A 23760-nucleotide genomic window follows, 5' to 3' on the forward strand; every position below is an offset into this window, starting at 1 on the left:
GCCACCAAAGAGGTAGCAACCATCTGACAATCAGCCTTACTAGATGCTTCATATTTTCAGCATCACATCTGCCTAAATACTATGGAGAACCTAATTCGTTAAACTTCCCAAAGAAATTCCACTAAGTGCTACTTGCCTCCCCTCACCCAGCTCAGGAAAGCAAAGTGATTTGTGTTTCTCACTCACTGCTAAGTTTTCCTTCCGTTTCTCAAACCCCACCTCCTTCTCTCCCCTCTCCTTCACCCTGGGAATTTGTGACTAACATGATTGGCTCTCTCATACTGCCCTTTCCCACAGAGTAGTGTGTTGGGTCCTGTTTGTCCTTAAAGACTAGGTCGGTTGCTAGGAATCCAGGGGGCATGAGAGTAGGGTTGAGCCAGAATAAGGGTAGGGAGGATAATTAAGAAAACTAGAAAAGTCCAGAAAGAACCGTTATTTGGTTCTCTGTGTGATATCCAGGCCTCTGAAGAGTGAACATTTTGGAGAACCTTGGAGGATGAAGATTCTTATCACCGGGCAGGAGGGGGCTAGCAACAGACAGAAATGAAATGGAATATCCAAGATCCCTGCCCACCTTTGCCCAGGAAGTTCCTGATTTGGTGGGAGAGATACTGTATCTTACCCCTGGAGAGCTCTCCATCAAGTGTTCCTTAGTCACACAGGGATCACAGTCTACCCCCACCCACTCACTGAAAATAGGAGGAGGAGGATGAGGGTAGAAGAGAAACTGATTCCCTGGGTGTAGCTGGCTGAGAATATACATGGTCCCTCGTATAATGATGGTGCAAAGTGATACGAATTCAATAGAAACCGTACAACTTTGAATCTTCTCATGATGCTGGGCAGTGACATCAAGCTGTAGCTCCCAGTCAGCAGCACCAGCACGAGAGGAAATGACTCTCTGTAGTGCAGTGATGCTAAGCTTGGATGCTCCATGCTTCGTAAGCTAGGTGTATTAAATGCATTTTCCACTTACAGTATTTTCAATTTACGATGGGTTTATCAGAATGTAGCCCCATCACAAATTGAGGTGCATCTATATGCCTGGGAGCTGAAGTCATTAGTGACTAAGGACAGTTTGGTGTGAGTTTGCTGAGGAGATCATTAGGGGAGTTCTGAGCAGGCTTTTGAAGGAAGGGATGAACTTGGCTTAATGGAGAAGAGGGAGAGACATCATAAATTCAGAGACAGGCTGAAGTAGAAGCACGTAGGTAGGATTGAGTAAATGTGAGCAAAGTCCTGGCATTTGATGTAAAAAAATTAAAATATGTAGAAAGGAGCCCTGGATTCTAGTCTCAGCTCTGATCCTAGCCAGCTAGGACAAAGGCAGTTTGGGAACCTCTCCCTCAGCCTCTTCAGGCACCTCCCCTGACCTCTGCAGGGTTGACCTCATCAATGGGTCTCCTTCTCTGCCAGCAAAAGCTTTTAAAGCCCTCAGCATTTGGCCCTGCCCCTAACAGTCTAAAGCCTGATGAAGTGGAACACTGTAAATGCTGTCACATGACACCTAAGTGTGACATTCTGAGTAGCTTCTCTGACCCAGGTAGCTCAGAGACTTACCTGGAGGATCAGAAAATCCTGGTTTAGAGATGGAGTAACAGGGCTGGTAGAGTGCCCTAGCAAACATGAGGCTCTCAGTTCAAGCCACAGTACCCCAAAAAAAAAAAAAAAAAGAGAGAGAGAGATGGAGTAACAAGAAAGGAGACTATAAGAAAGAGAGCCGAAAATGGACCAGACTCCAGGACGGAGTTGAGACCACCTGAGGTCTGCATTGCTTAGATGACCTCATTAGTACCCAGGAGCAGAATTTAAGTTTTCAGCTTGCTCCCCAGTTGAGGGTGCAAAGCCTCTCTTCTCCCATTCTCCTCAGCTGTGTCTGTCTTCAGCCTCTGTCCACCTTAGCCCTTCTCCCCCTAAACCCCAAGCCCTAAGGAATCCTCTCTGCTGGGGGAGAGGAAGCAGGCTGGCCAGCAGGGCTTAGTGACCTGGGGTCTGGAGCCTGGGAGCCAGTGCTCCCTGCTTCTTTCCCCACCTCTACCTCCCTAGAACCCCTTCCTAGAGGTTAGGACAGCACTTGAGAAAAGCGAGAGAAGCAGGAGGCGGGTGGGCAGAGCCTGTTGTGCAGAGGGGCCCACTGGGGCAGGTCTTGGCCTGCAGGCAGCTGGTCACGTGACCGTGCCCAGCCCTTCCCATCACCCCCTGCTGCTGCTGCTGCTGCTTCTGCTCCTGCTGCTCCTCACTGGAGCTGCTGGGAACTGCAGCTGTGACCGGTCCCCCGGTCCTCGGAGCCTGGGTGGACACCTCAGCTCCCCAGAACCTCTCCGCAGGTCTCCCTCCCCACGGCCTGCTCCCCTCGTTTCTGGGCTGCTGCTGGCACGCACCCCAAATCTGTTTCTGTTTGGCTTTGGCATGCCGAGCTTCTCTCTTTGCGTGCATATGTTTATTTATTAGGATCTCTGTGTCCATGTGGCAGAGCTTCCTCTCAGACTCTGCCTGGGGGCCGCGGCCATGACGAGCTCACTCTGCTTGACAGGAAGCCAACGAAGGAGAAACGCTTGCTACAAACGGGGGGCTGGGCGGGGAGCGGGGCGGGGGAGGTCCCTGTTTTTAGGAGAGGCCGTTAAAGGAGCACAGCTGGCTCGTCCCCACCCAGAGTCCCCCTCCAGGGCCGTGTGTTCGGCCGTGGCCTTGCGAGGCACGGGCCTCACCCTGCCTCGGCTGCCCTGAAGAGATTCTTCCCCATGTGGGGGAATTCAGGCGCCCCCCCTCGGCCGGATTCCACTCAAACAGATGGGAATGTGGGGACAGGGGGAGAACTTGGACTTAGGGCGCATGCCCACGCACCAGCCCCTGCCACCCCCAGATCCTTCCAGACGTTAGGGATTTCTTCCCTCAGCCCCGAGCAAGCGGACGTGGAGGGAGCGGGAGGGACGCCCGTTAGCACGGTGGGGACCCCTTCCCGACCCCGTGGGGAACGGACGCTGCCGGGGTCCCAATCGTCTGCCTCTCTCCCCCCCACCGCCCTTTTTATTTTTAGGAACTCCCTCGGAAGCAGCAGCCCGCCACCGCCAAAGCTGAGGAGCCCCTCAAAACCGGGCAGGAGAAGAAAAAGTTCCGGCACCGGCCCGAACCCCTCTTTATCCCGCCACCGCCCTCCTACACCCAGAACCCGGCCTCCTACTCCGGCGCCACCCTGTACCAGAGCCAGCTGCGCTCCCCGCGCGTCCTCGGGGACCACCTGCTCCTGGACCCCACCCACGAGCTGCCCCCCTACACGCCCCCGCCCATGCTGAGCCCGGTGCGCCAGGGCTCGGGGCTCTTCAGCAACGTCCTCATCTCGGGCCATGGCCACGGCCCTGGTGTCCACCCACAGCTGCCCCTCACGCCCCTCACGCCCACGCCACGGGTGCTGCTGTGTCGCTCCAGTGAGTCACCCCCTGTGGCCTGGTCCTGAGCTCCCTGGGCATGGGGCATCCCTGTCTGGGCTGGTCACTAGGGGAGAGGACGGGCTCTCACTTTTTCAGTGGTCTCATTTATCCCTCAGACTTTTGTGGAATGTCTAATACAGGTGCTCAGAAATTCTTAGAATCAGATACAGCCCTTAGCCTCAAGGGAATCACAGTCTGAGTGAGGCGAGAAGTGACCAAAGTCTCTTTGGGACCAGGAAAAGGCAGTGTGCACACATCTAAGAGTATCACAGGTTTCCAGATGTGCAAACAGGGTTAGGTATTACCTGCAAGATCAAGCCCTGATGTTTGAGCATGCTTTATGAAAAATCAAGCATGAAAAGCCCATGAGGTAGTACACCCCTGAAGTCCCAGCTACTTAGGAGGCTGAGATGAAAGGAGCTAGAGTTTAAGACCAGCTAGGAGACATAGCTAGACCCTGCCTCAAAAAATATATATATATATTTTTTAAATCAATCAGAGACCTGTAGCCAGAATGTCTTTGTGGAGCAAGAATAATTTCCTAGAAACCGCACTGCTTAGCAGGCCAGTGTGGAGCGCTGGCTGCTCTTCACACTGTGTGAAAAATGTGTAGCCCTCTGCCACTTAGCACTGCACTCCACCCAGTTCTCTGGAGACTGACATGGATTGGGTAGGAGAGAGGCCTTGTTTATAACTGGTTAGCTAACTGCTCATTTGTTTAGTTTCTTCAGAACCCCTTCTCTGTTGGCCAGTGACCTCTGGTTTTTGTGTTTCAGACAGCATTGATGGCAGCAATGTGACAGTTACCCCAGGGCCTGGAGAGCAGACTGTGGATGTTGAACCGTAAGGAAAAGCCAATTATTCTTTAAAACTAAAGCCTCAGCTGAGGAAAGGGATCAGGAGCTTTGAAAAGAACAGTCAGTACTTAGTGGCCACTGAGAGAAAATGTAGGATCATGGTATTTCTTGGCCAGTATTTCAATGTGTTTGCCAACAACTAAATGCATGGTAAAAGTGTGAAGCCCTGGATTCAGGAAACCTAGCATCCCCATCTCTGGCTCCACAGGCTGGCATGGGTGGACCCTTGTGCTTCCACATCCCCAGTAGCATTGAGGCCTCTCTCTTGGAGGACCCACTCTCTAAGGGGCTCCTTCTGAATGCCCTTGCTTCCCCAAGCTCCTCTGTCAGATTCTTGGCCTGTCTTCTAGGTGGGCTTGTTGAGTATTTGAATCATGCAAGGGAAGAGGGAGGTAAAAAGTCCCCGGCCCCCATCCATGGGGTATATGTTCCAAGACCTCCAGTGGATACCCAAAACCTCTGATTATACCATACCCTATATACAAGCACTGTGATGCCTTTATACTCTACCTGATTACTGAGACATAGTCCCTGTGATAACTCAGCTACCAAGTGACTAACAGGCAGGTAGCATATACATCATGGAGACTCTGGACAAATGAATGATTCACATCCCAGACAGGACAGAACCATTGACCTGAGAGTTCATCACACTATTCAGAAAGGCATGCAATTTAACATTTATGAATTGCTTATTTCTGGAATTTTCTGTGTAATATTTTTGGACCTCAGATGACTGTGGGTAACTGAAACCATGGAAAGCCATAGATAAGGAAGTACTACTGAATTATGGGTTGGAAAAGTATCTCTTTTTATGGATAAGTACAGAAAAAAGGGTAAGTGGTAGAGAGTCAGGAATCAAAACTAAGTTCTGATACCATTTTGTTTATGATCCACATCAAGTTAACCTGTCTAGACTTTGGTTGACTACTATTAAATAGAGATAGTTATTACTGCCTTGTTTACATCACAGATCTTTGAGGCTCAGATGGGATAATGTACATGAAAGTGTCTGGAAAGGATAAAAAAATTAAACACTGTATTTGTCTTTTTTTTCTTTTTTTCCTGGTTAAATGGTACCATTGGCCATGCTCTAGGCAGCTCTTCTCTTGGAATTAGCCACCCTTCTGCTCCAGGAAGCTGTGAAGCCCAAGCAAACTGCTTCCTTGCTTTCCCCACCAATTCTCCCCAGCTTTAAAGCTGTTCCTTATCTCAGTGAAAAGGCATTGCTTGGAATCTTAAGGTCACATTGTAGGGAAATGCCCCTATGTTCTTCTTGCAGAAGAAACTGGTTTTTTTTTTTTTGAAAATTCCTGAAAGTTGCCCTTGGCTTAGGTCATCAAATTGAAGACCACACTGTTGTTTTTCTTCTTGTCATTAAAGACGCATCAACATTGGCTTCAGATTCCAAGCAGAGATCCCAGAACTCCAGGATGTCTCTGCCCTGGCCCAGGACACACACAAGGCCACATTGGTATGGAAGCCCTGGCCAGAATTGGAAAGCCAGGATCTCCAGCAACGAGGTATTGGCACGTGGGAGGAGCTGGGTGGGTGAGGCTTGCTTCTCTCACTGGGACCTGTGGCTCCAGGATTAGTGTGTTTTTCTATGACATTGAGCTCTCTCTAATGCAATGATTTCTCCTAATTCTCAACAGTGGAGAATCTTCTGAATTTTTGCTGTTCAAATGCATTGCCAGGTGGAGGGACCAATTCTGAATTTGCTTTGCACTCTCTCTTCGAGGCCAAAGGTGATGTGATGGTAAGGAACCTAGAAAAGGAGGATTTATGGGTCATACTCGTCACATCAGAATTCTGAAAAAAATTTCCCTGTTTGTGCTGTCCCATACACATTACCATAAGTTCATAAAGTGATAGCCAGGTACCATGGCTCCTTGTTCCTCATCTCAGTGAGTAGATCATGATTTAAGAGCCTATAGAAAAAAAAATCTCCAGTTGGACTTCTGTTGACACACCTGTTTATAATTATTAATTGGGGGCACATCTGTCCAAGGAAATTAGAATTTCTTTCCATCTGTCTTATATTTTACATAAGAAAATTGAGTCTCCAGTGATGGAGGTAGAAGGCCTTATTGAAACAAGAGTTGGCCTAACACAGCCTGACCTATTGTTGATGGTCCTCCCTGCTATGGAAATCAGCCAAATTTTGGTATTTCTAGAATTCTTTTTCTAGCTCAAATGGAGTGTTTACTATGTACCAACTGGTTCCACTCTTCCAAATTAGAGCCTTGGTGCTGTCTTCTCAGATTCAGAGCTGATCATTTGCCTGCTCACCCTGGACTTCTGGCCAGATCACTCCATCACTAGCCTCATTGTCCCCTTTATGTAGACACATGGTTCTTCTGGTGTGAGATCCAGCCTCCTGCTTTTAGATTTTCTGAAAATAGGAAAGTAAACAAATGTGAAGGATACGACAGTACCCTTCAAGTATGCTCTAGAATATTGGAGAACTTTCCTTAACCCTTTGAGATCACTGTTGCAGAGCAGCACTGCGTGAACTTTCAATGTGCACACAAGTCATTGGGGAATCTTGTTAAAATACTTTTTTTCTGATTCAGCAGGTGTGGGGTGGGACCCAAGATTCTACATTTCTAACCAGCTCCCAGAAGATGTTGGTGCTGCTGGTCTGTGGACCACAGTTGGAGTGGCAAGATTCTCAGCCTTGCTCTGAGAACCATCCACTTCTCAACTCTGCCTGAAGCATTTCTTTAAAAGCCAAGGCAGCTCTGAAGGGATTGATTTGGCAACATTGACTAGGACTGTGTGTAGTGCACTTATTACTAATACAGCTGTTTACATTCAATGGTAATGATTTTCCTGTAAAACAGTTACCAGTCACCCACTCCTTCCCTCAGAGCTGTTCTCTAGAGACTAGGCCTCTACTCAGAGGAGGCCCTACCCATCTCTGAGGCTGGTGGGCCCTCCCCATGGAAGGATTGGAGTCTCAGCCACTACCTGTGTTTTCTTTGACAGGGCCAACTGGCTTTAGGCACAGGCTGGGAAGGTGTAGACCAACAAGTCCTATTGGTGCTGAACAGGAATGAAACCCCAATTAGGGTCATCTCCTTCTGGTTTTCTTTCTAGTGCCTCCACCCCCAGGCTCTGTAGTGGTAGCTCCTTTTCCCTTTTGGGTAAGTGGTCTCCCAAGGACATGCTAACTCCCACCTTTTCTCTCTGGCTCTACAGGCTGCTCTGGAAATGCTGCTGCTGCGGAAGCCAGTCAGGTTAAAATGCCATCCTTTAGCAAATTACCACTATGCCGGTAGGTTGCCAGGAGCCCTGTGCCCCACTGTTCCCTGAGAGCGGCTGCTTGCATGTTTGGCTGTCATCACTTTGTAATAACAGATAACACCTGCTCTGTCCTGATCACCCCTTGTGATCTCAAGGCCTTCTGGGGCACAGCTGGTGCTGTCAGTTTTGTCTATTGGCCCAGCACTGTCAAGCATTCATCTGTGTTAGCTTCTGCCCCTCATGGGTATGCCAAGGTGTAGGTGATAGTAGTCCCATGTGGCAGTGAGTCCTATGCATCGGAGGAAAGAACCAAAGAGGGTACAACCCAGAGCTGACAACCATCAGCATCCCCCATGGCTTCAGAGTTAGTAGAGGTGGGTTCAGATTTTGCCTTGCCCTTTGACAAGACCTTGGGTTTTCTGCAGGCTTAATTTTTTTCACTGTAAAATTGGGGCTCATATTCCATCCCTTCTAGGGTTTTTGTTAGGATTAGAGATAGTGTATATAGCCCAGTGCCTGGCATATCCCAGTAGCTGTGGTTATTTATTTATTGAATGCTTACTGTGTACAGTGACTTGCTAAGCACTAAGACACAACAATGGTTATAACCAGCATGGACATAGTCCCACCTGATGCAGCTCAGAATCTGAGGAGGCAGTTAATGAACAATGGGTCACTCTAGAGGCAGGAGAAAGACTTCATAAATGTAGGGTCTGATGGATGTGTGGATTAAAGATAGCATCACTACCAATAAAAGAAAAATAAATGGCACCTTTGAATGGAGTGAGAGCATGAAGAGAGAAGGAAATAGATGACCAGGGCTCACCTGAAAGGTGACAAATGAAGTCAGAGTCAACTTCCAGCTCTGGAAGCCTGTCCATTCTGAGATTTCCATGATTCTGCCTTGATTCTCTATTTTAGAGGGTCTGTATCTTTCATTGCCCCTTAATTTTTAATTATCTGAGGGTTTCTTTGGTGTCTTGAGCAGACCCCACTTAGGTACATGCTTAGGTAGGGGCCTGGGGGTGACACCCTTGTCAGTCTTTGGTCCTGGAAGCCAGACACAGCCTAAGGTGAACTGCTTAATAGATACTGAAATGTCCACCATTTGCCTCGCTTGGCGTGTTCTTCTCTCATGAGTTGGCTTTCCCACCTGTCATCACCAGATAGAAAGGCCTCAAAACCACTCTTCAAGCACGGCAAACCCAGGATGTCTGCCTGTAGGTTACTTCCAGGCTACAGCAGCCATTGGGATAATGCAAGCAAAAAACAGACACATGGGATAAGAAATCCATCATTTAGCAGTGTCCTATGGGAGCCAGTTCTTAATATTATTTCCATCATTTCCTGCTTGTGTGGGTAGAAAGATGTGGGAGTTCTCTCAAATCTACCATGGAAACAGTTCCATCTTCTTCTCTTAACTCCCAGCATCATCTGCAGCCCATTAAACCCTAACAGGCTGTCCAACCTCCTGGAGTCTATCCCAAGCCTCTACATAGTAGGTGGGACTGTGGGCTGGCTCAGGGGAACTTTGCAACCATGGCTATGAGATGCTGCTGCCCTCAGCCTCAGGGTGGCTGAGGTGACCAGAGCTTTGGGGTTGGTCATATCTAGCTGTAAGCAACCTCATCTGGGACACAACCCCCACTCCACTTCTTTCCAGTGTGCCAAACAAGTGTTATTATTTTGATGTGTGTCATGAATGAAAAAGACTAGAAAGCTGTGGGCCAGAGGCCCACACACCCCCAAGAAAAACAAAGCAAAAACGCTGAAATTTTGCCAAGAATTTTGAAACTAGAGCATCTTAAACTCTGCTAAGTAGTGTTTTGGGGCTGAGGTTCCTACCTAATCTCTTACCCTTCTCCTGCCCCTTCCTCCCAGGTAGATTAGGAAGGACTCTTGCTTTCTGGAATCATTTCAGCTCATGGAAACCAGAAGCAGAGCTGAGGTGTGAAGGGTTAGTTAGCATCATCTGTGTCTAACAGTCACTTGCCTTCTCCAGGAAGTGATTGCAAACCAGGCCCCAAAGAATCTTCTAGAATTAAGAGCAAAAGGGGCAGAAGTCACTGGTGTCTGTTGTCTGACCCGACTCTATTTCTTTCCAAGTCACAAGGAACACAGCAGAGTCTACCCCATCACACATTTCAGCCACCACCTCCTTCTCCCACTCTGCATCCCACCCCCATTTGGTTCCTGAGTGACAGTGAATCCTGTCCTTCATGAACCTGTCTTACCTTGGTCTGTGCTGTGACCCATATTCAGTGCTTCCCAGTGGTACTATTGGCTCAGTTCCAGCCTCACCAGAACACTATCTTCTGGAAGTCCTTTGGCTCCCAGCTCTGTGGCTGTGGCCAGCATCTCCCACCATGGAGCTGGCCGTGGAGTTGCACTTTAGGCTCCTAGGTATCTACAGAAGGAGGTAAAATTCAGACCCCTATGTGATCTATAGGGCTGGCAGCAAGACTGGGCTCAGGAAAGGAGGCTGTAAGTTTGGACAACACAGAGATGCCTGTGAAAAACACTCCCTTTTTTTCACTCATTACCTTCGCTTTCTCATTCCATTCCAACCAATTCAGTAAGAAAAGGAAAAAGTGATCAATGCTAAGACTTGAAGAGTTGTGCTAGGGAGTGAAGTGGGCAACTGACACAAAGGGCTGCTTGCCAGGCCACCCACATCCTGTATAAGATCCTCAGAGGAAGGTGCTGTGCAGTGGCTCCCATGCTGAGTTCACACCAGGATGCATAGTCCAGCCCTCTGTCCTCTCCACCCATGCGTGGCTAGCAGCTATTTGCATGGCTTCCCACTTTCCACTTGCATCTGGGTGGAGAAGGGTTGGCGAAGGGAAAGCAGGGTCGAGAGGGACCTGGTTGTGATCAGACAGCTTGCCGCGAACGTCTTTGTTTTCTCCATTGAGCTGGTCCTTCTGCGGGTGAGTGCAGAATGAAGGGATGTTAGAATTGGCCCTGGATTCTTGGTGAGGGTTCAGCAGGGACAGCTGTTGGTTCCCACCACACCCAAGGCACCCAAGGGACCCTGACCTGAGCTCCAGAGGTGGGGGAAATCTGGAGGAAACACCAAGGCCATGGGGGAGGCCTGGTCTGTCTTGGAAGATGAGACAGAATTACATACTTGAGAATATTTTGCAAGAAACACAGCTGTGACTTCATATTCCAGCATTCTTAGCCTATGTCAACAGCTAGATTATGGTCTCTGCAAGAGCAGGAGCTGAGTTAACTCAGTAAAATCTTGCTATCTGTGGATATAGGTTCCAAGGAAATGCTGTTGAGGAAAAAAACATGCATACTTAGGATGCATAGAATTTGCTAATGCTTGATTCATTTTTCCCACAATGCTACCCAACTTTGATGAAGACATGCCGCCTCTCAACAAATCTAAAATTTTCACTTTATCACTTAAACTAAGCACATTCACTTTTGCCTTGCTTTGAGGGCACCATTTACTTGTGTGTGTGTGTGTGTGTGTGTGTGTGTGTGTTTGAACTCAGACCTCGAGCTTGTAGAGTGGGAGCCACACCTCCAGTTCATTTTGCTCTGGTTATTCTAGGGATGAGGTCTCATGAACTATTTGCCCAGGCTGGCCTTGAACCATGATTCTCCCTATCTCAGCCTCCAAAGCAGCTAGGATTACATGTGTGAGCCACCACACCATTTGCTTTTTGCGAAGCATTTTTTCACAAAATTAAGGGCAAGGAAATACTCAGCAGATCACACAACAGTTTAAACACAACTGATGATACTGTGGGGCCGACTTAGAGCTTCTCCACCTCAATTGATCTGTGTCATGCATGAGATTTAAAAATTGTTTTTGAAATTTCTTTTGATTTTTAATTTTATTAATTTTTTTACCATACCACGTGTAATAAATCCATGAATAAGGCAGGCTTACTGTATTTGATGTGTTGCTTCACCTGACACACTTGTGAAGCAGATGTTTACTGAACCAGTTCAAAATAAGGATTCAGATTAAGTCCTCCCTCCATTTTGCCCCCAGAGGAAACTTTGGTAGCAGCCTGCTTTATCTTGTACCCCTAAAAAATTATTCAATTGTCACCCACAATGGAAAATCCTTTAGGGAAATGAAAATCTGGTATAAAAACAGTCCTGTTTCTAGAATGCATGTGTCTTTCTGAGGTAACTATAGTATCAGCAAGAGTTTTTAAATCCTGAATAGCAGACAGAAAGGCCATCTAAAAGGTACTGCACCCAAACTTTCTCTCCCCACTCCACGTCTCTTTTTAATTGCCTGGGTGCACTGTAGATTGCCCCCAAATTAGCCACAGTCCAGAGCCTGTTTCCCAGCAACCAAAGCTCAGATCATTTTTTCCTCTGGATACTGTTCCAGCACCAGTTTCATCCATTTAATTAGGCTCTTTGTCATTAGCCTTAATCGGCTTGTTAGGGGCCCCTGCTGATAATAGCCCAATAGCCAGGAATCCCCAGGTGGAACAAATAAGTCTGGAGGGATGTCAGCCCACTAACCCCGCATGCCTGCCGAGTGGGCGGCAGGGATCCTTCAGAGAGAGGGAGGAAGAATAGGGGAGGATTTGTGGCGGCCCCCTGCCCCGGTTTTACATTTTATGCTGGCCTCTGTCCAAGATACAGAATCCAAGAAGGGCTGGCAGAGACCCTTGTGTAAGAATGAGGAAGTGCCCCTATACCACCTATACCACAGACTCCAGGAAAGAGTCTCCTGAGCCTGGCCTTGACATTGGAGTTCAGAGATACAAAGTATAGTACCATTTCAGAGACAGATTTTAGAGACAGAAAGTATATACCATAGGGAAGCCTTGGGACCATAAATACCAGAGCAAGGAGACTCATGGGAACAGGTGGACTTTGAGAGGCCACTGGTCACCCATCCAAGAGGCAGCCTGTGTCCCATACCCCGAGGCGATGCGGAATCTTTCTAAGTGGACAGTAGAGATCCAGAGTATCTATTGTGCACCTACTTAGTACCAAACACTGTCAGTCACAAAATACAGGCCAACATCCCATGTCTCATAGGAAATTGGGACTCAGAAGCAAAGTGGATTTGCCTAGAATCAGAAGCTCATTTGCAGCCTAAGCTCTCATGACTGAAGTCACCCTTTTTATCACAGCACAGTGGTATCATTCAGGTGTCATTTCTCTATTGCAGACTCGGCTTTGGAATTTAGTCCCAGGGCCCAGTGGAGGGGCCTCAGCCCCAATGGGCAGCCCCTAGATCAGGAGGACAGCTCTAGTGTGAGTGTGAGATTGTGAGAATGGCTTTGTTTTCTCACCCAGCTTCTGTCCCTTGCTTCATGGATGCCCTGTTGGGTATACACAGCACTGCCATTTACACTAAAGCACAGATCTTAGAACTGTGAGAAGCCATCTTCTCTCTACCTGTGCTCCCTGCGTCCTTGGAGTGAGAGGATGGCACAGGTGGTCCAGAATGTACACTCTGGGTTTGGGGAGACTAAAGATCCTGTCACAGAACAGCAACCCCTCAAACCCCCAAGGAGTCTCCTTCTCCCTTGAGGTTTGGGGATTCCTCATAACAGATAGGGTAGCATGTTAACTTCACCTTCTGTGAAGATGCCACGCAAGCCATGTGGAAACACGAAGGGACATGCTTCTGGGATGTAGGCAAACTGGGGAACTTAACCCTGCTCTTACGACTGACAGTCAAGTGAGGCACCTGGTAAGGGTGGAAGAAATCCTGTCCACCAGAGGGACAGGGAGGGTGCTGCCCTGAGAAGGCTGCATGGCCCTGTTAGTGTCTCACCAGCCCTCACCCAGGAACCTTACAGTCTGGCTGAGGTTGGGAAGAATTCTCATTGATGTGATTAGGAATTTTCATCAGCAAAATGTCTCCTGGTGCCCACGTGACATGCAACCCAGGACACACAGTCTTGGCTTAAATCAGGACAGCACATCAGCCTCCTTATAAACTTATGTGACTGCTGGTGTGACCTGTCACCATCGTAACCTTCTTCCATCATTATCTTTTTGGTCTTCCAGCCTGTATTATTTTGGTGGACATCTAAAAGGAGCCATGCCCATTTGGTCATTCAGCTCAATTTGTTGACTAATCCTCTCTCTCTTCCTCTTTCCGCCTCTGCTCCAGCAGCAGATGGATGGTCACCCCCACACTTCCCCCACCCCCAGGCTTGGAGTATTGGACAGGACTGGAGGAACAATGGCGGAACTGCTATAGCACCCCAAGTCCCACCAAGCCCCTCTATGCACATCCACCCCACAAGGCTTCTCCAAGCCCCCAGCCCACCTCCCCTCCCTGTTGCTACGATTTGCACAGCCAAAGAGGTCCAGCTTCCAGAACCTGTGCAAGATGCTCCCTTCTGTTCAGGATTCCCTGCAAAGCTGCTTTCGTTCTAGAATTAGGAAGATAAACTTGCAAGGCAAAGAAGTCAAGTAGTTGCTCTGATCTTTGAGAGGCTTAAACCAGCCCAGCCATGGAGACTATGTTCAAGTCTGCAGCCAGCACCAGACTCCTGGGAACCATCTAGGAGCCACAAGGAAAAAGTGTTTTATTTCAGAAATCTGAGTTTGCATAACTGTGCCAAGTGTTTCCTCAAGGATTCTAGAATCTCTGCCCCTAGCCCAAGGAGGCCCCTGCCTGCCCAGAAGGGTTTCACCTAGTTCACGGATTGAGGCCAAACCTACCAAGGGAGAGGTAATTTCAGGTTTCCTCTACTTCAGCCCTGTCAGTTGCAAGTTGGACACATTGGTCCTGTGCTGGAGAAGAGAAAAGATACTATGGTTTGGGGAGTTACAGCTCTGAGAAATTGTAGAAGATATATTAAAGGCCAAAGATGTGGAGAATTCAGTAGGCCAGAAGAATGTGGCAGAATCTTCTGTGAACCAGTGACTGAACCTTCCCTAGCTCCCCAGAAGCAAGAGCCCTGTATTCTCTGTTGCTGTAATGAAATACTTGAAGCTGGGTATTTCTTCATAAAGAAAAGAGGTTTACTTAGCTCACAGTTTTAGAAGCTAAAAGTCCAAGGTTGAATGGCCCCATCAAGTTTGGCCCCTGGCGAGGAACCCTTTGGCTACATGACAGCACAGCAAATGGCATCATGGTAGAAGTGAGTGCAAGAGAGAAAAATCTCATGGCAAGACTGGAAGCCAGAATACCTGGGGTGGGGCTAGTAATGACCTCCCACTAGGCCCCACCTCTTAAAAGATCCCACCACCTCTTACCGTCATCATCACACTGAGGACCAGGCTTCTAACACATGAGTGCTAGGGAGACGCATTCAAACCTTACATGAACCATAGCAAGCCCCTTTAGATGTAGACTTTATTTCTTGCTCCAAACAAGCCAGTTCCACTCTATGATCTTCTGCATATCCTGCTTTCTTTTTTATGGAGGAAAAAGCATGAATGTCAAGTTTCACTCACAACATAGATACACCATACCAGTAAATGGAGTTCCCCATCAGTCTGTAGATCTGCCAAAAATTGGTCTCACTCACCTCTCCAGCTTCATGTGCTTTCCCTCTCCTGGAATCCTATAACTGGTCATTTTTGGAAGACCTCCATCATCTGTAAAATGGGATAATAGCAACACATTATCTACAGTAGATCCTAAAAACTAATAACTATAATGTTTGGAACCTGGCATGTAGTAAGCCCTTAGAAATGTTAGCTCACTTGTGCTGGCACCTGTTTTGCTTGTAATAGATACCTAATGGATACCTGTTGAATGAGTGAATGAAATATATCATTATCACTGTAGTTTCTGACCTTGCACCTGCTTCTTCCTCTCCCCAGAATTCCCTTCCATCTCCTTCTTACCTGACTTATTTCTGTATGTTCTTTAATACTCCACTTGGTATTTTTTCTATCTGGCAACCTTCCCGGCTGCCCTGGCCCTAACCTGAGCATGGTGTTCCTCCACTGTGCCCTGTTGGAACTCACCTTTACCTGTATTTACAGTCAACACCTTGAACTTAACGGCCCACCCCACTAGAGTGTGAGCATTGTAAAGGAGACAGTGAACCTACACCCTGAAGAGTGTTTGCTGTGTGAATGCTTACAGTCACGAATATAGAAATCACATAAAAGCTGTAGCTGTAATTCATTGCACACTCAATTATCAAGATGGGTGCTGGTTTTTGTTTTGTTTTGTTTTGTTTTTCTTTTTTTGGTGGTACTGAGGTTTAAACTCAGGGCTTCATGTTTGCTAGGCAGGCACTTTAACCACTTGAGCCACTCCACCAACCCAAGATGGGTATGTTTTCTTTAACTTTCACAAAATTCTAAGAGGTGGAAACAATTATAATTAGTAGCATTCATAGGTAACAAAACTGAGTCTTAGGTTAAGTAACCTGCCAAGGTCAACAAGGTCATACTGGCACCAGGGTTGCTAACATTACATTGGCGCTTTTTTTTTATTACTGTTTTGTGGGGGTTTTTTGTTTTGTTTTGTTTTGTTTTGTTTGCAGTACTGGAGTTTAAACTCAGGGCTTATTCCTCATGTCACTCCACCAGCCTTTTTTTGTGTTGGGTATTTTCGAAATAAAGTCTCTCGACTATTTGCCCTGCTTGGCTTCGAACCATGATCCTCCTGATCTGTGCTTCCTGAGTAGCTAGCATTACAGGCATGAGCCACAAGCACCCAGCTGTTTTGATTTTTTTGAGACAGATTCTGACTATGTAGCCTAGGCTAGCCTGGAACAAACTCACGATTCTCCTGCCTTCCCCTCCTGAATGCTGGGATTACAGACATGAACCATCACACCTGGCTCTACACTGGCTTTTTGTCCAAACAGGAGTCTGACGTGTATTATATCACTTGTTAGACAGTTGTATCCTAACTTAACAAACCAGCAGCTAAACATGGGGAGAACTGTGAGCTGTTCTTACAAAGTTTGTGTTTTGTTGTAGGTTCAGACAAGTGGACCTCCCTAGAAAGAAAACTGTTTAATAAAGCACTAGCCACTTACAGCAAAGACTTTATTTTTGTACAGAAGATGGTAAGCATCATTTTCCCCATTGCTCACTTGAAATTGTACACCTGAGGATACTCAGAAATGGTTGGTTACTGGTTCTTTAACCTCCTCACAGAAAGGCTGTCTTCCAGCCTGGTAGTGGATAGCAGTCGTTTAGGGTGGCATGGCCCCGGTGTCAGGGTGGGGGAGAGAATGAGGATAAAGAAGACAGATTATTTGGATACTGCAGTGTTGTGGTTTCTATTTAATAAAAATGTGCAGTACATGATTCTGTCAGGATAACAGGCACGGGGGCTTCTGGTCCACAATTTACATAATGTATATTGTGTGTATTTTACAAATCTATCATATTTATGAAAGAATTTTTCTGGATATCATGGAGGAGAGGACATGTGGCCTTCCCTTTCCCAGTATTAAAGTTTCTGGAATTATATCCTTAATCATAATGATAGCAATAATTTTTTTAAAATGCCATGTATATAGCATTGTATAGCAAAAGAAGAACTCTTTTCCATAGATGAAATCACATGTAATATAGTAGGTAGTAAAGTTAATAGGCTTTAATTGTCTGGAAGGTGGTCTAAACCACCTCTTAAAAGTTAAAAGTTAAAATGATTCCAAGTGTTTCAACAAACTGATGAATGATGGACCTATATTACATTATGAAAGATCATTACGGGTGTTCAAGTACACAGAGAACAGGATCATAGGTGACAGCTCCCACTGGCTCCTGGTCGTCATCAGTGGTGTGCTAGGCTGGCGTGTCTCCTACTGTTAATCCAAGGCCTTGCCTGGATGAGCATCAGATGCGGCGAACTTGGTCTGGTTGACCACCATCTCCAGCCATGTATATGCTCTTGCCTTTCCCTGACTTTGCAGCCACCACACCCAGTAAGCTCCCCTGCTCCAACCTTTCTTGAGTCACCTTCTACCCAGGAGCAACCTGGTGCATTAGTCAATTTTTCATACCTATAACAAAATACAACTTTATAAGGAAAAGCACTCACCATCTGGTGACTGAAAGTCCAAGCTAAAGCAACCCCATGTTCCGGCCTCTGGTGAGGGGCTAATAGTGAAAGGCATCGTGATGGGAACCCATGTGCAAGTGAGCGGTCGTGCCCTGAGATAGGAAGCCAGAGCTGTCTAGAGGTCTGGCTTACTCTTAACTCACTGACCTTAATTCTTTCCCAGGGTTAGTGCTCTGAGTGACCTTAAGACCTTCCACCATGCCCACCTCTTAAAGGTGCCATCTCCTAATACCATCACCCAGGGCAAGCTTCCAATACATGAAACCTGGGAGGACAAACTGCCTCCAAACCACAGCTGACAGCCCTGCATTGAATGCCATGACGGGTTCAGGTGTGGTGACCGCCAGGTAGTGCAGGTTTTTAAGCAAGGGCCTCTAGGGCAGTAGCCTTGCTCCCTGGGTGATTCTGGGGTAGAAGTTGCAGGTGTCGGGTGGATATTGAAGAGGAAAGGACTTCTGGTGGCGTCCTTCTCATCTCTCCATGTAGATGCCCATATTCCTGCATCCTTTTGGCTGCCTCATGACTAACCCCACATGAGCACAGAGCTACATGAACCAAACAAAGGAGTGTTTTCACTTTTAAATACATAAACTGGGAATCGTCCCTAATCCAAGCTCCTAAAATCCAAAATGGTCCATTTAAATTTGTGGATTAGGAATGCTCACCTAGGAAAGTCTAGGCAGATACTCTAAAATCTGAAAAATTCCATAATTCAAAAACACTTCTGGTCTCAAGCCTCTTGCATAAGGGATACCATTGCCTCTTGCAGGATGAACAGAGCAAGGCTCATTTCCTGCAAAAACCAAGCTCTGTCATCCCAACGTGTGCCTTACATTCCTGTTCTATTACTAAGGAACCTTGTCCATAAGTAGACTTTGAGGGTCAGCAAGTCGGGACTAGGCATACTCAAGCCCATTAAATGAAAAAGCAGCTGGTTTATGGATTAGCAACATCTCTGTGGACTGATCCCAGCAAATCGCCAAGCTATTTAGTGGAAAACAAATTACAAAACAGTATTTCCGGTGTGCTTGCCACCTCTTGTAAGGAAAGATGGTGGAGGGGGGAATGTACATTTATGCTTGTTGGTACCTGCATAAAGAAATTCTGGAATGATACCCAAGAAATTGCTAGGCAGGGCTCTTGTGTGGCAGGGACGAGCAGACAGAACAGGCATGGGAAGGCATCTTTTCACAGTATTCATTTTTTATTGAACATAAAAACCTATTGATTACCTATTACAGAATTAAATATTCCATAAAGCTTGTTCACCACTCACTACTGGAGCTAATCTTGAGTGCACTTTCCCGGCAGGTAAAGTCCAAGACAGTGGCCCAGTGCGTGGAGTACTACTACACATGGAAGAAGATAATGCGCTTAGGGCGGAAACACCGAACACGCCTAGCAGAAGTCATCGAGGACGGAGTGGTGAGTGGAGCTACTAAGTCGGTGCCCATGCTGGCCCCGCTCCCACCCCACCCCGCAGGCTAGTAAGTGGCTGGTGTTTGGCTTTGCTTTGCTGCAGAGATAGCCAGATAGCCACTGTGAGAGGGGACAGAAGCGCTACTCCCTTGCACCACTCAGGGCTTGGCTTTGTGGTAGAGGCAGAAGGAAGGCTTCCTCAGGTTTCACCTGCAGCCCAGTGTTTGGTTATAGATGTGAAGGCTGGTTTGTGTTTCAAGGCAGGTAGGAGCCAGAATTGTGAAATCAGGTGGTCCTTGACTTCACTAATTTATTAGCAGGTGTCCTGCCCTCCTGAAATATTCTTTCCTGATCCTTCCACATCACAGATGCTCTTGACCTTAGAACATAATACACCTCAGAAAGATGAAAGAGCCAAAAGATTTAGCCATTCTCTCTAAAGTGTGAAGAAGAGAAGCTGTGACTTCTAGATAGTGCCAGGAACTCAGTCATTGAGGAACTGGTAAGCAGTGTGTGGATGATTCAATCTGGCATCACCAGTCATCCCTGGCATTGGCTGCCTTCATTAGCAGACAATCCAAAGTGTGTGCATATTAAGATTAAGTCCTGCCAGGTGACTCATGCCTGTAATCCTGACTGATTGAGAAGCAGAGATGGGGAGGACCCCAGTTTGAGGCCAGCTCAGGCAAAAAGTTCGTGCAACCCCATCTCTACCAATAAAAACTGGGCTTAGTGATGTGCACCTGTCGTCCTAGGTACATAAATAGCATAAATAGGAAGCATAAATAGGAAGATTATGCCATAGGCTGGCCTGGCATAAATGTGAAACCCTATTCAAAAAATAACTAAAGCAAAAAGGGCTGGAAGTGTAGTTCAAAGGGTAGAGCACCTGCCTAGCAAACGCAAGGCCCTGAGTTCAACCCTAGTACCACCAAAAAATAAAATACAAAAAGGACATATTAAAGACCTGAGATGGAAATAGTCTCTGAACCCCATATATGTGGCTTTGGTAATTTAATTACATCACTTGCCATCCTTGTAAACTTACTCCAGGTAAGTTTACCTAGATCCATAGCCAGGGGAAATCTCCTTTTCATAGTAATTTGTTTAGCAACAAACTACTAAATTCTCCTTTCTGTCACCATCTAGGAAACTGTGGAATTTACAAATTCTATGAATATTTGTAATTATATTTTCATTTCCAGTTGTGCCCCAGTGGCAAGTGTCAGCACACATGGGTTATTTTCTTTAGCAGACACTTAAATAACACTTTTGATATGGCAGGCCTTGTGCTAGGAACTTTACAAATATTGAGTCATCTAATCCAGTATAAGTCATTTAATACCAATTCTGAGTCAAGAAACAGGGCTTAGGTAAGTTGGCCATGGTCACACAGCTGAGGAGTGTGTTGTCTGAGCCTGATTCCCTTGTGTAATACTTAAAGGCAGTCAAATGCAAATTGTCTTAGAGAAGTATAAAAATACTTGGACTCATTAATGCATCGAAGCCTAAGCTCTCAGCTAAAAATTGATTCTAGCTATGAAATATACACACATATGTACATTTATATTTGGACCCATATATTAGAGAAAATAGAAAGCTGTGAAATAGAATGGCATTGCCATTTTTTAAATCAGAAAGGGCAATACTCTTATTCAGGATTTCCTGTGACCTGGGCTTTTGTTTGGTTTAAGTAATGATGTCTTATATCAGAATAGCCTTTTGCTCATCTGGGACCTGATGCTATTAAAAACAAACAAACAAAACAGTATGGCCAGGCATAGTGGCCTCTAACAAAGAAGGGTTCTGATTTTGAGGCCAGCTTGAGCAATTTAGCAAGACCCTGTCTTTAAAACAAACAACAAAAACAATGTGGCCTCCTCTGGTTCAGCCAACTAAAAGCAATTAAATGCCCACAATGTAAACAGCAATTTATAAGGACATAAACAGCAAAGATGTTAAGTGGCCTCTGCCTTCTGTCCCCTTCACCACTCAACCTATATATTCTAGTTGGAGCAGTATGACATATGCAAGTGGAAGTTTTACCATAAATCCCAACTGTGTTTAGGGTGAGAACCAGAAAGTCTCAAATACAACCTTAGGAACATTCACCCAATTCCACCATTTCACCGGCAGAAGGCTGAGGCCCAGAAAGAATGCTTGCCCAGGGTCACACAGAGCATTGTTTTCCAAATGAGTAGAATAGACAGTAAACAAAGAATCTTGGCCTCAGAGACCTACTAACTAGCTCCATTCTGACCTGTGAAATGGGACAGATGATATGGAAAGTCCCTTCCAATTCTAGAATATTCTGGCTGTGTCAGTGCCATGTTTTGGAAAAGGGCAAAGTCAGAGGATATGGTCTCCTAAGGTGAAGTGGTATCTCTTATACGTGCATGTAACCGAGGGCCTAGGACAGTGCCTGACACAGTACTATAGCAGCACTCAATAAATACAAATATTTGACGGCGAGTGAACATGGGAGCCATTCTGGTTCATAGCAGCATTCCCTCTCCGAACTGTGGAGAGAAGTGGGATGAGCTGACGAGTGTGCATTACAACACAAGGCAGAGGCACCATCTTGGCCATTGGTGCTTTAAAGGTGGTGGTGGGTCGGGGCAGGCCAGCATGTAGCCTCAGATAAGGAGGAGAGCTTGAGAAGACGCCCAAGGAGCCACACCTGCTTGAGCTCATTCACCAGGAGCCAGTACTGGGCTGGGTCAGGAGCACCCACGCCCTCATCACTTGGGACTTAGGGGGAGCAAAAAGCTTATATTTACAGATGACTCAGGCCAATAAAACGAGAAAATCTTGATGAGAGGCGAGCGTTGTTGCTCCCAGCTCCCTCCTGGACACTGCACAGTCAGCCTTCTTAGTACTATTTGCCAAGTGGAGATGAAAAAAGGGAGGACAGGGAAAGGTGCAGAAGGCACAGTCCTAGGACATGGTCCTGCTCCTTGTCCTTGGGGCTGCCCAGGGCTGTTGGGACAGCTTTCCTGATCATGTATCCTCAGTGTTTTATTAAATGGCAGATGAGCATTTCTGCCAGATGGAACACAAAAGAATGTACTCAGGTAGCACAGACAATTGAGGACTTAAAGGGTTTGTAAGGAATGACTGCTTTGTAGGTGGCCAAGAGGTCAATATAGCACAGTTGCCTACTCAGCAGGGACAGTTTGACTTATAGCCTGAGCCATCACAGGTCCTTCCTCCCTCAGAGGCAGAAGGGACCAAGGCTGGTTCCATTAAGAAGGTGGGAAGACAGTGTGAAGCCCACACCTTCCTGCCCATGCTCACACTGTCCCACTCAGGGCAAATCTAGGGCTGGTTGTAACCAAAATTCAACCCAATTCAAGAACCCAGGGCTGGTGGAATAGCTCAAGTGGTAGAGCACCTGCTTGGCAAGCATGAGGCCCTGAGTTCAAACCTCTGTACCACCAAAAAGAATCCAGCTGAGGCAGTTAACTGACTTTGGAAAACAGGTGTCAGAGCTCCAAGTACAAAGATAAGCCTTCCCCACCCTGACCCTCGCCAACTCTTCTGTAATGCATTGATGTTGTCTGCTTGCAAGGTGCTTAGGAAATGTCCATCCTCCTTGGCATTTAAAGGCAGCTGGTTCCAGTGGCCCGGGAGGTTTCACAACGCTAAGCTAGTTACAGATGGACCAATATGCACCTGGACCCAGGTACAACAGGACCCAGGAGTGAGGAAGGCTGAGGTTTCAGAGTTCAGAATGAGACAGAATCTCAGTTTGCTACTTTTATCAGTTTGTGACCTTGGGGAAATTACTTCTCTAGCCAATTTCCTTATTTGTTTAAAAAAGAAATTTATAGAGTTGTGAAAAGTAGAAATGAGTGTGTGCATCAAGCCTGATTCGTACCATGCATTCAATATGTTGTTGTCTTCCTTACTAATAGTGACTGTAACACTCAAACTTGTGTCTTTGAGCAGATTTGGGTTGTTGAGTGTTTGTATCTAACTTATCAGTTTGTCATGGTGTGAATTCCATTCGCATGCCTGAGAAATGAAAATGCCATCCTCTCCAAGAAGCTCTTTGTGTGGACACACTCAGGGTTTGGGTAGCATGTTAAATATAAAATCTCCTTCCCACCCCAGATTTGCCCACTTTCCATTCATTTTGGAATCTTACTAAATGTTTCATTTCGCAACACATCATAAAATGGCCAACTTGTTGGTACAGAGTTCTACATGTTAGAATTCTTGTCCTCCTATCTTTGTATCTCTTAGTCACTTTGGTGAGCCATATGGCTTGGTGATAAATCATTTTGTAAACTCGTATAGATTGCCAGTTGAAATAAAACCCAACATCTATCTAAATTCCTGAGACATACATAATCACAGTACAGTAGCTTTCAATCTATAATTTTGCGAATCTTTCTTCTGAGTTTTTAAGCTAAAGAACAGCATTGTGAGAAAATTGTAATTATAGCAAGTACCATGAAACAAATGCCATTGTCATTAAAAGTTGATTGTGTAGTTCATTTTAAATGCCAGATTGTTGGCCATGTCCCTTAATATGTGAGGCCACAAAGTCCCAGTTCTATAAAGAAATGAGGAAAATCTTCAGCTTCAACATAACATGCTTCTGCCCAAAATGCTGTGCCTGAAAGATGATAGGTCTGTACAGAAAAAGAGACCACATAAGTGAAGTCAACCTATATGCTCTGTATTAGTAAGAGACCAGCAGCTTGTATCAGAAACCACTCTGTAGAATGAATTGAGCCTATGTCAGTATGCATCGAAGCCTTCCAGCACTACAATCATTATGAATTAATCTTAATTAACCTCCTGGAAACTG

At 46.3% G+C, this 23760-nt stretch overlaps 1 protein-coding gene and 1 non-coding gene across 11 annotated transcripts in view; both read left to right on the top strand.

Moving 5' to 3' along the window:
* Window positions 1–23760, top strand: part of Trerf1 (transcriptional regulating factor 1) — a 204626-nt gene that overhangs the window by 169176 nt on the left and 11690 nt on the right. For all 10 annotated transcript variants that reach the window (XM_074082170.1, XM_074082173.1, XM_074082174.1 and 7 more), the window contains 7 exons: window positions 3038–3425; window positions 4205–4271; window positions 5669–5808; window positions 5941–6044; window positions 7490–7565; window positions 16430–16518; window positions 18834–18947. In XM_074082170.1, the coding sequence (XP_073938271.1) occupies window positions 3038–3425; window positions 4205–4271; window positions 5669–5808; window positions 5941–6044; window positions 7490–7565; window positions 16430–16518; window positions 18834–18947 (978 nt within the window). The remainder of the gene's footprint in view (window positions 1–3037; window positions 3426–4204; window positions 4272–5668; window positions 5809–5940; window positions 6045–7489; window positions 7566–16429; window positions 16519–18833; window positions 18948–23760) is intronic.
* On the top strand, window positions 22309–22381 carry Trnaa-ggc (transfer RNA alanine (anticodon GGC)). Its single transcript has one exon. It is a non-coding gene; the product is annotated as a tRNA-Ala (tRNA).

This window comes from Castor canadensis, chromosome 8 (genome assembly GCF_047511655.1).
Source record: "Castor canadensis chromosome 8, mCasCan1.hap1v2, whole genome shotgun sequence".
NCBI lineage: Eukaryota > Metazoa > Chordata > Mammalia > Rodentia > Castoridae > Castor > Castor canadensis.